Source organism: Hydra viridissima, unplaced genomic scaffold, assembly GCF_058129835.1.
Source record: "Hydra viridissima isolate aposymbiotic clone 2 unplaced genomic scaffold, HvirCarnegie_v1 scaffold_9, whole genome shotgun sequence".
NCBI classification, from domain to species: Eukaryota; Metazoa; Cnidaria; class Hydrozoa; order Anthoathecata; family Hydridae; genus Hydra; species Hydra viridissima.
In genome coordinates, this window is record NW_028324308.1 from 6,680,737 (window position 1) to 6,695,000 (window position 14,264).

Sequence of the window (14,264 nt, forward strand, 5' to 3'; positions counted from 1 at the left end):
TTTATTTTTAATTTTTTTCAGAGATTTTTAGAAATAGTTAATCTGGTATAAACACCTTTCCCTAATGGCTTTCGTTGCGGGGATTGCAGCTCATGGTTACTTTTTAACGCTAGCACTCAAAATAAGTTTATATTATATGTTTTGTAAAAAATACTACAGCCAGTATATATTATGAGCAACAATGGAGCCTTCACTTACTGATGTTGTTAATTCTTAATGATACTACTAAGATTATCAGAATGAACCAAACTTTGTTATTAAGTATTGTAGTAACTCTAAAGTAATTAAGCCTTGTGTTGGATTTCGACAACTTCTTTACAGGCTTGCATACGTGGTGTCAAAAGTATCTTCAACACACGGAATTAATTGAATGGTGTCATTAATTATTGAGTTTAGTGCACACCTCTTGATCGTGGAGTCATTCTTCATACCTCTGCAACTTTATTACTTTGTTTTTGCTTTTTAAACCATTTTTATACAGAAATGTTCTTCACTATCAGCTCAAAAATTTCAACAAAAAAAATCGAAATTGATTTTTAAAACTGGTCTTCATTAGCAATTTAATGCAACATTTTATAAAGAAATGGTTGAAATAGTTGTAAGTAGTTAAGAATAGCTATTCATAACTACTTACAACTATTTTTTTCAAATAATAACTTTTTTTCTTCTAAATACTTATGAATAACTTGTTCATAAAATTAATTCAAAAAGTAGTTGTAAACAATCTTGAGAAAAAAAATAGTTATGAATAGTTATGAAAGGAAATGTTTTTTTATACGCACTTTACACTTTGTATAAGGTTTTATTTACTGCACAGCTGGATTTTTTTTTTTTAAACAGTTTAGTGATTTTCGAAGATGTAGAACTTACACACTTTTATTTACTAAAAGTATTTAGGTAAGTATAATGATAATGTAAAAATCGATTTATTAAAAAAAACTATATCCTAAATAGAAAGGGAAACTATCTACAAGAATGTAAATTAGAAATGCAGCGCTCTTAAAAAAGTCAGCCTAAATTCAGCTTCTCGTTTCCCACAGCAACCTATTGACATTCAACCAGGATTATTTCCTTTTGTGAAATAAACTGCGCTCAAAACTTGCACTTGCAAGTTTTAAAATCAAATTAGTTCAAAATTTCACTGTGCATTCTGCGAAGCGAGGAAACTATTACTTTAAAACCCTTCAACCAATCAGGTTCAACCAAAAAGGTTTTAATGGCTAGATGTTTCCCCGCTTGTGACCAATGAAAGAATTACCAGCTGTTGATATCGAAGCAATGATAATTTGGACAGTTGAGACCAGACTTCGAAGTGGAGAACAGACACATTTTTGAATACTTAAATAAAGGAAAAGAATGTAAAAAAATGCTTATATTTATTCATCGAAGAAGCAAAAACCTCTTAGATATTTCTCCACATTTTCTTGAATCCAACCAGGTTAAGTAGACAGAACATTATGAAGTGGTTCAAGAAAAATTTGAAGGATGGCTCAGCAGGAATTTCACTTGCCTAAATTCAGCTAGAATACAGAGAGCGTAAACTTTAAATTGAGTGTATGAAAGAAGAAAGCTTGCTAAAATCTTTGGAGTAACTTTAGAAAGACCGCTCTACACTCTACTATTTCTTATTCTGAACCTATACAAACAAAGGGAAACAAATAAAGGGAAATATTGAAGAACGACCAATAGATTAGCATAAAAATATATAAATTTAAAATACTTTTCCTGGATCCCGCGGCAGTAATAAAAATACAAAAATACTCCTTAGAAGAAACTTCAGCATTAACTTTTTACTTAAAACTAAGTAAAAGAGAATAACCAAAACAAACTGATTGCCCAGAAAAATGTTTCTCAATTATTCCCAGCTGATTGCCCTGAAAAATGGTTCTCAATTATTCCCAGCTTACAATGATGTGTATTGAAAACAAATACGCTTTTGTAACTTTGAAAAAATCGTTTATTACACTGCAACCGGATTTGGACTCTTTAGATCATGAGAAGCTTGCTGGAGATTTTAAAACTTCCGAAAACATTGTAAAGTGCTCTTAAGAGCTTATCTTAACAGATATTGTCGGAGTGGATAGAAGTTTGATGAAAAGATTTTATTTTATTCTATGCTAATTATCATGCAAACATCCCATTGATGCAAACAAATTGGAGCAATAACGGAAATTACCATTTCAGCTATATGTTCTACTTTATGAATGGTATCTTATGCCTGCTGGAGTCTATTAAATGATTGTTCACTGATGTCAATTTTTGAGAAAGTACAGAATCGAAGCAGCAAGGATGTGAAGATCTATCTTAAACATTTCACCCAAAAGTTTTTGAGGAAACTTACCAACGAAAATATAATTACTAATAAAAGGTGACGAGGAGGCTGCTGCTCAATAATCTTCTTCTAAGAAGCCTCTTTAACCTCTTCTATAGCAGAAAAAGATTTTAATTAGATGAGAAAAAATATATACCGGTCGAACTGCGGTCACTTAAATTAATGAAAATTCGATTAGTTACAAAAAGAAAGATGATAATTCAATCGATTACCTCAACCTAAGATCTTGCAAATTATTTTTAGTAAATTGTTCTTTAAAACGTAAGTATAAAAGATGTGATAATTTTAGTATTATAAGACCCTTAATAAACATCAATTAGATGTGGTTAATGGTGTCCACCAGGGACGGTCATAGTTTAGTTGGTCATTCTAAAACGTTAAGCATGACAGTCCAAGGAATGAGAATTATTTTCAAGTTCGTAAAACTAAAAGAGCTCTGATTTTTTTTTCAAAGTACTATTTCTGGACCACTACGGAGCGGTTGGAAAAAATCTTTTGAGCATTAAAAAGAAACCTTGGATTTCTAAAAAAAAAACATTTGAGGCAATGTCATGCTTATCATTCTAAAATTCAAATCAGAAAATTAACTTTTATCTTACGAAAAACGTCTTATTTTAGTGGAATTTCATTTTAAATAGCATTGATGTTGAAAACTTTACCATCATCGCATTCATCGCATAAATATTAAATTAATACAAGAATTCTAAGTAGGTTTATTCAATGAGTGTTTGATTTATCGTAAGAATGAAAATGAAGTGATTTTGTATCAAGGTTTAAAATTCATATAAAAAAAGTTATAACGATTAAAGTAGTAAAAGATTTGCCTTAACTAGATCAATTTTATTAAATTTGTAGGACAATTTCACTAAAAAGTTGTAATGGCAAAAAAAAGTTAATATAAGTTGATCTTTTTATAAAATTTATCAAAACAGAAGTTTTTGAAAGAAGAATATGGCTGCGAGTCGAAGGCAGTCCGTCGCACCTGGAAGTCAAAGGGTGTCAGTCGCACCAGGAAGCCGCAGGCAGTCAGTCGTAACACCTGGAGGAACAGTCTTAGTTGAAGATTTGTACCCTACAAACCATTTGTTTGTTCTTACTCCAAGTAATCCGTTTCGCAAAGCATGCGTTGCAATCAGCACTTCCAAAACCTTTGAGTCTTTTATTATGCTTGCAATCGCAGCAAATTGTGTTATGATGGCGATGAACTCTCCTTTACCAAATGATGATAAGTCTTACTTAAGCATCAAGCTGGTATGTCTCGTTAAACTTATGTATTTTACCAGCTCTAAATTAATTTTTAAATTGCTATTGTTGCGAGGGTAGGAACTATCGAAAGTGTTTTAAGCAGGGCTGTGGAGTCGGAGTCGTGGAGTCGGAGTCGGAGTCGGAGCTCATTTTGGCTGGAGTCGGAGTCGGAGTCGGAAAAATTGTACCGACTCCGACTCCGGTTTAAAAAAAAATCTTTCAAAATTTCATAATTTTCATAAGGATTTTATAGATGTTACAAAACTACAAGTCCCAGGATGGTCTGAAAGCTGTAGGATATCCAGACACAATGGAGAATTGTAGTTTGCAACAACTGGAGGACAAGGAGTTTGACATGTTATTTTTAGGCCTTTGAAACAGTGATAAGCAATAGGGTATTTTGCTGCTTATCACTTAGAATCATATATCACCTCCCTTGCGCTCTCCTCTACCTTCCCTTAAACTATATAACTTCATGATCCCCTAACTCCCGACTTAAATTGTCTGGCACTGTGCACAATATTCTTAGTAGAAAGCTAGGCGTGCCACCACCAAGCACCAAAGAGTTGCTCCACAAACAGAAAGACTGTAAGTATTCAATTAACTTTGTTTCTCTGGAGAGAGAGAGAGTATTAGAAAATTAGTGATTGAAGAAGCTGTTAAACAAAGAGAAGAACTAAATGAATGTCTCAAGGGACGCTTTGTGTTTCTTAACAGAGTGAGCTATTTTCCAATCAATGTTTAATTCTTTTTTGAAAAAAATGAAGCAGTTACCAAGACATTGGCAGTAAAAGACGCCAAAACTAATCACACCAGCGAATTTCTCCAGGTCTTAGTAGAAAAGATTCTTAAAGAATATGAACTTAAAGAAGAACAAGCTCTTTCATGTTTGAAATATTGTCCAACTGACAATATTTCAAACATGATTTTGACAAATTCATAATGTTATTAGCGACTGCATAAGAGTTTATTGCATAACAAGAGCTCAGAAAAGTTGTTTGTTCAGAAATTGTTTTCTTATAAATATTGTTTAAAGCACTAAGTGGTTGGATTATTTGTATCATAGTGATGAAATAGCCAATGTTAACATTTTACTACAGTTATTTGTTGTTACAAACAAATAACTGTAGCAAAACAAACAACTACTTGTTGTTACAAATTGGTTACTTATGAAGGAGTCGAAGTCTGAGTCGGAGTCGGTCCATGATAAAATCAAGGAGTCGGAGTCGGAGTCGGAACAGCAGCTTACCGACTCCACAGCCCTGGTTTTAAGAGCCGTTTTCATAGAAACGAAAAACAGCATGGGTACCGTAGATGACATTTTTTAGAAAAAAAAAAAAAAGAGGGCATGAAATATTCTGGACAGTAAAACTTTTTAATTGCTACAGCATTATTTAAAAAATAAAAAAATAAAAATTGACCATGTCACCTACGAAGTACTATCATTTATTAAGTCTAATTGCACTAAAAGGTAGAAAATGGTCTATCTGGCGTGAACCAAAAGCTACTTTTCTACAAAAATAACAACCAAAAAATATGCTTATGCATTTATATACACTCAGAAAAGAACAAAGTGGATGTTAAATTATAACTCCATGGTGGATGAATTATTGCTTAAAATGCCCTTATATGCAATAGTCATTTTGTTAAACAATACCTTGACAGAATTAGGTAAGTTGTCAGGTAGAGGAATGAAACATCTATGATAAGATTCAAAAAATTTCAAGAGCATGTCAAACAGGTATCGAATCAGACAAAATTTAAATAAGGTAGTGTATCTATAAATACCTTTAAGTTCTTAACTACCTGATGCAGTGTACTAAGAAGTTTGATAACACAAATATATGGTAAGCTGTCAACTTCAGTCATTACTGTAAAAATACTACAGTAACTCTTGGTTGAGCTCTGCAATTACACAAAAAATAGATGTCCTTTCTAATAGTATGGTATGTAGTGTGTGTAATGTTTGAACAGAGCATATTGTTAAAGTTTAAGTTGTCAGTTCTCTTAAAACTGTGAAAATTTTTATTTATCTTCAATTTTTCATTTTAGGAGTCTTTTGAAGTTTACTTGCTCGGTATATTTGTAACAGAAGCCTCTTTAAAGATTGTATCTCAAGGGTTTATCTTACACCCTAACTCCTACATGCGAACTCCCTGGAATATTCTTGACTTTGTTGTTGTTGTTACAGGGTAAACTCTATTTAATACAAATATACAGTCAATTATGTGTACTATAATCAATTATATTTTAGCGGGCATAGTTTATTCTGTTTTTTTTTTTTTTTTCTTTTTTTATTTATTTGTATGTAAATTATTAGTTGAGGTTTTTAAAACATTTTAAATTACTATTATTGTTACTATTATTCCATTTGTTCCTTTTTTTTATTCAAATTTTTAAAAATGTGGCATTACATTTAGCATCCTCCCATATATTGGTATGGGAAGCGGTGGGCCAACTAAAGTTATAAAAGCTGCCAGAGTTCTCAGACCACTAAAACTTGTTTCTGGAGTACCCAGTAAGTTGAACTGCAACTTTTAAGATATGTGCAAATATTTTTTTTAATTAATAAAATGCTTCTCATTTTAAAAGTACATTAAATAGTGTAACTTTTGTGTGGTATGAAATTTAACTTTTACTTTTGTTTGATACACTTATTTATAATAAGTGTATCTAGTAAAAAATGATAATCTTGCATTATTTGTAAGTAAAATGCAATGGAAATCACTTTTATTTACAGGTTTACAAGTTGTTATGAGTGCCATTCTAAAGTCCATGGCATCATTGCTACAGATTTGCCTTCTTATTGGCTTTGTAATTGTAATTTATGCAATTATTGGGCTATCCTTATTTATGGGCTTGTTTCATAACACATGTTTTTTTAAATCCAACGGAAGTAAGTATATTATTTATTATATTCTTTATTATTACTATTATTATTATTATTATTATTAATAATATCATCATTATTATTATTATTATTATTATTATTATTATTATTATTATTATTATTATTATTATTATTATTATTATTATTATTATTATTATTATTATTATTATTATTATTATTATTATTATTATTATTATTATTATTATTATTATTATTATTATTATTATTATTACTATTATTATTATCATTACTATTACTATTACTATTACTACTACTACTACTACTACTACTACTACTACTACTACTACTACTACTACTACTACTACTACTACTACTACTACTACTACTACTACTACTACTATTACTATTATTATTATTATTGTTATTGTTATCATTATTATTGTTATCATTATTATTAGTTTTATTGTTATTATCATTTTTGTTGATAAAATTATTATTGTTGCTACTATTATTATTGTTGTTGCTGTTGTTATGTTGCCATTAATATTGTCACTATTATTAGTAGTACTTTATTACTATATTAAAGTTTGTTATAAAATTTATTGCTTATGTATTATGTTTTCCACAGATATTGTATACAATGTTGTCTTACATTGTATTTTGTCAATTATTATTATTTTTGTTGTAACAAATATATATTACTATTACTATTACTATTACTACATAGATATTGCATACATGTGTTATAATTCTAAATTTTTAACTAATTCTAATAAAGATTTGAATACGACAGTATAAAATTTAACTTCTTTTTGTTAATCTTTAACAGAAAGATGTTAAATGTTAAGTTGAAACATGAAATGACTTTAAAATATATAGTAAGTTGCATTAATAGAAAGGAACTTAACAAACGCTGATAAATGAGAAAAAGATACAAGCTTCAAATATTTTGTGATTTTTTTACTTATGGTACAAAAGTTTTGCTTTTAAAACTTTCTATAAAAATAAACAAAGGAAACAAATAAAATAAACCTCTTTCAACGAAGATAATGTCAATGTCAAAGTTCATGATCAATCGTAAGCTTACATATGAAGTATAATATTATGAGCCATTCAGTACACAAATCAATTAACTTCATACAACGAAAAGTTGAGAAATCCAATGAAGTAATGTATACAAAAAGTTGAGAAATCCAATGAAATAATGTTTTTTAAAATTCCTTTTACAATGTAAACTTGGTAAGTGATTTATTTGGGATTATCTGTTACATGAGTTTCATCATATCCACATGGTTCATTTAGAGACTAATTGGTGACTCATTCCTAAATGGGACATAACACAGGGTAGCAAAGAGGGAAACATCTCATGTTGCTTTCAGTTCACCCTTTATCAGCAAAAACATCCTGAACAGGAACATTTGATAAAACTTGTAACTGGCTTTCCCCACTTCCATCTCCCATGATAGAAAGCACTAAAACAAAAAAGAAACTCTACCTGGTGGATCTGTACCTAAGTGGATCTAGTTTTTGAAGTACCAAGGAGGAACTCATGCTAAAGTTGTTTGAGGCCAAAGCTTTGGATCCCAATGTTCCTTTCTTTTTCTTCTAAATGATCTCTATGATTGTTGCTATACTGGGAACAAGAGTCTTATTGCCTTAACAAGAAATCTTCATCTACTCATTTTTTCATTGTAATCAGCAAATTTTTATCAGAAATATCAAAGGTTTCATTTGAGTTATTGTAAAAAATTTGCTCCTTCATTCACTGAAGCCTGCAAAATTGCTATAAGTATTTAGGTCTTTCTTCAGGACAAAAAAAACTGCTTTCATATTATAAAATACAAGAGCTAAGCTCTTGTATTTTTTGCAATTCAAGTCAAAGTAATGCTAAATGCAGTGACAAAGAGCTTGGCTTTTTGAACATTTTCTTTTTGGGAGTGTTTAAGTTTAACTGATAACTATTCTTGGCATCACTTCAACATTTATATGCAAGAAAAAGAGAAGAGAGTATTTGGTGATAAGTTGATTTTCTGCATTTGTATAAAAAGTGATCTTAAAATATACTCATATCACTCCAAAAATTTTTCTAAAAAATTTAACCTGTATGATAGCACAAAATACCATGTGGGCAAATTTACACTTCGATTTTGAAACACCCTAATATACACATGTATTTCTACAGTCATAAATTGACATTCAATTTGTCTTCTAGAATAAAAAGTTAAAAACAAATTAAAGAAATCTTCTTTTTATAAACATACTTTAGAAGCGTTCTTTTTTAAATTTATAAAATAGGCAACAGTTTTTCCTTAAAATTTTTTTTTTTTAATTTAGTATTTTTTAAAATTACTAGCTATTTATCAGGAAGAGTATTTATGTGGTTTAAGTGATAGTGGTGGAAGACAATGTCCTGATGGTACTGAATGTAGAAGGTATTGGATTGGTCCAAGTTCTGGAATAACAAGCTTTGATAACATCTTTCTAGGGTGTATTACTGTGTTTCAGTGTATGACATGTGAAGGTTGGACTGATATTATGTATGCGGTATGAGAAACTCTTTTAAATCTTTCTTGGTATTATAAAAAATTTTTTTAAAGTAACAATTAAAAGATAAGATTGTAAAATGTTAAGCAATTCCTTACAATAAAAGTAGTTCAATTAATAGAAACTTAGGTAGTCTGCTTGATAATTCAAAAGTAGTTCAATTAATAGAAACTTAGGTAGTCCGCTTGATAACTAAAATATAAATTGTTTTATTGAGGGTTTTAAAATGAATACACAATGCATTCTAAAAAATCATTATGTATAAATTGAATTCTTTTAAAACTCGTAAGTTCTTTGTTAATTTTTTTTTAGATATTTAATGTCTATGATGATAAAGCGCGTTACGTTTGGATATATTTTTATTCACTTAATGTTATCGGAGCCCAATTTATGTTGAACTTAGTATGCGGTGTACTAAGTGGGTAGGTTTATTATATATATTTGTGCATATACAGTCAGTAAAATCTTATACTTTGTTTTACTTTTGTCTGGTGCTCTATTCAATTAAGCATAAAATATTAGCCAATCATCTAAATACCTATACTTTTTACTATGATCAAAGAGGAAAAAATTTTCTTGTAATTTAAAAAAAAAAAAATTCAACAATTTGAAAATATTGATAAATAGTAGTAAGTATAAGAAAAATGGGTTGTCTATATATTACGCATCATATGCTGATGGGGAGGGAGGGATTTGTTTTTGTGATGATTTGTTACTGAAAAGGGAGGAGGCGTATTTTGTGATGCAACAATTTTCAAATTTTGAAGTACTTTTATAAAACTATGGGGAAAAAAAAGATATAATCATTATTGTAAAAAGTCATTATTGTAAAATTTATAAATACATAGTTCCAGAAAAATTGTTAATCATCTCTGATACGTTCCAAACAAACAACAGCCACTGGTATGCACATCATGTGTAAATAAGTAAGAATTTTCTTCATCAAGTGTAAAAATTGGAAATGTTATAAAAAGCAGAGAGAATCCCACTTATAGTAGTGTGCAAAGGTTTATAAACAGCTAAGTTTTTCAAGTTTTTTTGTCATAACTTCTTGACTTTTCATTGAAAATAAATGAAATTTTTCCTATAATGTGATTGCATAGTATAATTTACTCAAAAAAATAATAACTTGTAATGGACGGAAGAAATTCAAATTTTATTGAAAACATAACCGTGCAATAGTTTATAAACAGTTCCATGCCCCATTAGGAAAATCAAAATTTTATTAAGAAAAATATATTTATATTAAAATTAATTTATTGGAGATAATATTTAACTTAAATTGAATTTAAAAAATAATGGGAAAGTCTAAGGAATTGTCACGAGAAAAGAAAAATTTAATAATATGTGCTTTAGAGGAGAAAATTCCTTATAAGCAAATTTTTGAACTTTATGATGTGGCTAAATCAACAATTAACATACTAGTTGAGAGATATAGTGACCAAAAAACATTTGAAAACAAGCATCATCTAGGCAGCCAAAGATAGCTAGAGAATATCAAGACAGAACTTTGGTAAGAAAATCAAAACAAGATCCCTGCAAAAGTGTTGTCAAATTAAATAGCATTTTGAGCAAGAATTATGTTGTTAAGTACAGTGTAGATACTACAAAATGTTGCCTGTGTCAGCATAATTGTCCTGCCTAGAAATCATTACTATTATTGAATAATTGCTTATCCCAAATGAAACTTGCAAAAGATCATTTGCATTGGGCTTCAAAAGAATAGTCAAAAGTCTTATTCAGTGATGAATCAAAGCTTTGCATATTTGGTAGCAATGGTATAAAGTACATGAGATGTCCGAAAGGTGAAAGATTTTCTCCTAAGTATCAAATGCCAACAGTTAAATATGGTGGTTGCAATATAATTGTTAGAGGATCTTTTAGTCATTATTCTATTGCTCCACTTCATCACATCGAAGACAAAATGGATCAGAATGTATATTTAGATATAATCAAGAATTTTATGCTGCTACATGGAAAGGATAAAATGCCTCATGGTCGGATTTTCCAGCAAGATAACGATTTAAAGCGCTGTGAAAATTCAATCAAAAATTTTTTCAATTTGAAAAAAATTTCAATTTTGGAGTTGCCTTCTCAAAACCTAGATTTAAATCCAATAGAATATCCTTGGGAACATTTTTATCATCAATTGAAAGGGGGAAAACTGACCAATAAAAATTTATTCCAGATGCTTTTGGATTGTTGGGCAAACATCCACATAACTGTTCTTATCAACTTAGTTAACTCTATACCTTGTTGTTGTCAAGCAATATTAGAATCGAAAGGCTATCCAACAAAATACTGATGTGCTATGATGAGAAATTGTGGAGGAATTAGAAATAATATCTATTTTTTGAAATTTTTCTTTTGTCTATGAGTTTTTGCACAATTATGTTTTCAATAAAATCAAACTTTCTTCCTTCTGTTACAAGTTATCATTTTTTTGAGTAAATTATACTATGTAATCACATTATAGGAGCAATTGTTAAAAATTTCATTCATTTTCAGTGAAAAGTCAAAAAGTTATGACAAAGCTTGAAAAATTTAGCTGTTTATAAACTTTTGCACGCTACTGTAAGTCATATCTGATCTTTTTCTACCACCACTACCACCAAAATTTTTATAATTGTCACCAAACAACAGCAGGAATCATTACTTAGATCCCAATCTGTTGTTTGGTGACAGCTATATGAAATGGAGAAGGTGCAAAAATTCTATAGTAAGTTTAGAATTTCTGCCTCCTTTTTGATAGGAGAAAAGTTACACGTTGTGAGTATTGAGAAATATTTGTATTTTAAAGTTTGAAAGTTTGATCATCACAATAATAATTTCAATGAACTAAAAAACTTGTTGAATGAGTTCGATGCACAGAAAATTTTTTAAATGATTGTATGTGACACAACAGCAGTGAATGTGTATGTGTGCCTATGTATCTGAAATAAAAGTTCTTCTTTTCAGTATGGGATCAATAAGAGATATTCTTTTATTCATAGCTTTATAACTTATGTTAAATCTCATATGTATGCATTAAGGATTATTTTCAAACTGCACTTTTCACAAGTAGCTTAAATTTTTCTAAAGTATATTCTACTTAAAGAAATTATTAGATTAAATGTTTTTTGAAATTATTCTTAGGGAGTTCAGTAAAGAAAATGAGCGTGTTGCAAATCGTGAAGAGTTTTTAAAACAGCGTGCTCTACTTGCTGCTGAGAGAGCTGTGGAGAAGTATGAGGGTTGGGTTGATGAAGGTGAACTTGCTGCTGCAAAGGAGTTAGAAGAAAAGTGTATGTAAATGTGATTGAAATTTACAAAAAGCAGTTTTTTTAGTTCTTTAAGATGTCCATAAGATTTGTCACATAATTGAAAACTTTGATTTGAAGTCTGCACTTTAATAAAATCATTAAAAATTTTTATAGTAAAGAAACAAGAAGAGTTAGAAGATCAGGGTGAAGTTATTGAACCTCCGTAAGTGAACTTTTTTTTAAGGCTTTTAAACTTTTAAGAAATTAATATGGTTTAAACTGAAAATATGAAAGTTTTAATGTAAAATAAATAAAATTTGGTTCAATTGAAAAGTTTAAACAAGAAACTAAGAATAAAATTATGCATAAAATAATTGCATTTAAAATTAATAGCAAGAATGATACAATTTTTTTACTTATTCCTCATTTCAACTTTTTTTCAAAAAAATAGGCCTAAAATGAACATCAATTTTTCTCATGTTTTATATTATGAAAATGTATAAAGGGTTATTCAAATTAAGATCAAGCAAAAAAAAAAAATCCCAGTTTTTCTTTATCAGATCAACTTTTTGAGCTACAGGATAACTTTGTTTTGTCTCAAAAACTACATTTAAAAATTTGTGCTTGTTTTATAGAATGGTATAAAAATTTACAATCAGAAATAAAAAAAAAAGATACTTGATATTGGTGTTGCTAAAATTTTCCAGGAAGTTAGCAAGATGGCCATTCAGAAAATGCAATTTTAAAAATAAATGAAATGCTTTGTAGCTCTCCAATTATTTGTGGACAGTTTCAGTGTAATTCTCTGCTTGTGTATTTCCAAGACAGATACCACCAAATTCTTTGAATGATAACCAAGCAATCTTTGATATATGATATAATTAGACAACTCATTTTTCATTTGAATTCCCTTACAGAAGTGCTTATAGCAGTTGTACAATCTATGACCGTTACATTTTCAGTATACTCTTGAGAAGCATAATGCACACTTTTTGCTTCATAAGATGCTAACACTGTTTACTAATAATGGAATATAAACCTAACACTTTTTAAAATGCATAAATTTAAGTGTTTAAATTCTCATAGCTTATCCTTTAATATGGTTCTACTGAATAAGAAAACAATACAGAAAAAATTTCAACATGCTCAATAAGTATTTAAAGGTTACAATAGATTTTGAAAATTTTGTAAACAAATGCTTTTTTTACAGTCTGGAAATCATTGCTGATGGTCCTGTACCAGCTGAAGTATATATTGCTTTTAGGTTTCATCATTTGTAAGGGTGGTATTCAGTAGTGTAGGGAAAGGTTGTTGGTGCAAGGTAGAAAAAATATTTTGCTTCAGAAAATATGAAGGCTAAATGATGGGCCGGCAGGACTTTATAACTAAGTTATTCCAAGAAAGTTTGCTTCCTTGCAAGATACTTGGTGTTCTAACCAAACATGATACTTAGTACTGAATTTCTTCTGTTTGCAAAACTTGATTGCAGTTGTTTGGCTTATTCATAAAGCTTTTTTTGTGTTTTGCCAATTTCTTTTAACATTGGCTGTCATAAATATGATAAGTGTCATAAATATAAATTTAATAAATTATCAAATTATAAATTTCATAAATATATTTGTTATGAGTGAGTAAGACTTTTTATTTCAATTAAAAATATACCATGGAGTGGTGTATTCTCTGATGGTTTTTATTCTAATAAGAATCCAGCAAGATTGTCATGTGTTATGGTTTTTATTCTAATAAGAATCCAGCCAGGTTGTCATGTGTTATCGTTTACATTCTAATAAGAATCCAGCAAGGTTGTCATGTGTTATGGTTTTTCTTTCTTAGTGTTTTTTAAAGTTTTGAAGTTTTTGAATATTTACTAATTAGTTCAGTATACTTGGTGTTGCTGCCTGAGTTTTCTATCAGAATTCCATTTATTTTTCTGAGTTAAACATTAACCCTCCAATTGCCATGCTAAAAAACTTACAAGGTTTAATGTGCATATTATATTTGTAACACTTCTAATAATTCAGTTGGAAATGCATTTTTTAGATATTAAAAA

General features: G+C 29.3%; 1 protein-coding gene across 5 annotated transcripts in view; it reads left to right on the plus strand.

Annotated features, from left to right (window-relative positions):
• Positions 1-3,054: 3,054 nt before the first annotated feature.
• The window catches only part of LOC145185114 (voltage-dependent calcium channel type A subunit alpha-1-like), a 38,367-nt gene continuing 27,157 nt past the window's right edge, over positions 3,055-14,264 (plus strand). For 2 of the 5 annotated variants that reach the window (XR_016455293.1, XM_090096813.1), the window contains exons 1-8: positions 3,055-3,583; positions 5,630-5,769; positions 5,998-6,095; positions 6,318-6,473; positions 8,782-8,972; positions 9,285-9,394; positions 12,108-12,256; positions 12,389-12,437. Coding sequence is in view for 4 of the 5 variants with exons in the window: in XM_090096813.1 (XP_089952939.1) it covers positions 3,284-3,583; positions 5,630-5,769; positions 5,998-6,095; positions 6,318-6,473; positions 8,782-8,972; positions 9,285-9,394; positions 12,108-12,256; positions 12,389-12,437 (1,193 nt within the window). In the remaining variant the exon portion in view is untranslated. Of the gene's footprint in view, positions 3,584-4,855; positions 5,524-5,629; positions 5,770-5,997; positions 6,096-6,317; positions 6,474-8,781; positions 8,973-9,284; positions 9,395-12,107; positions 12,257-12,388; positions 12,438-14,264 lie in introns of those variants that run through there. The other 3 variants (XM_090096815.1, XM_090096816.1, XM_090096814.1) reach the window with 3 other exon arrangements.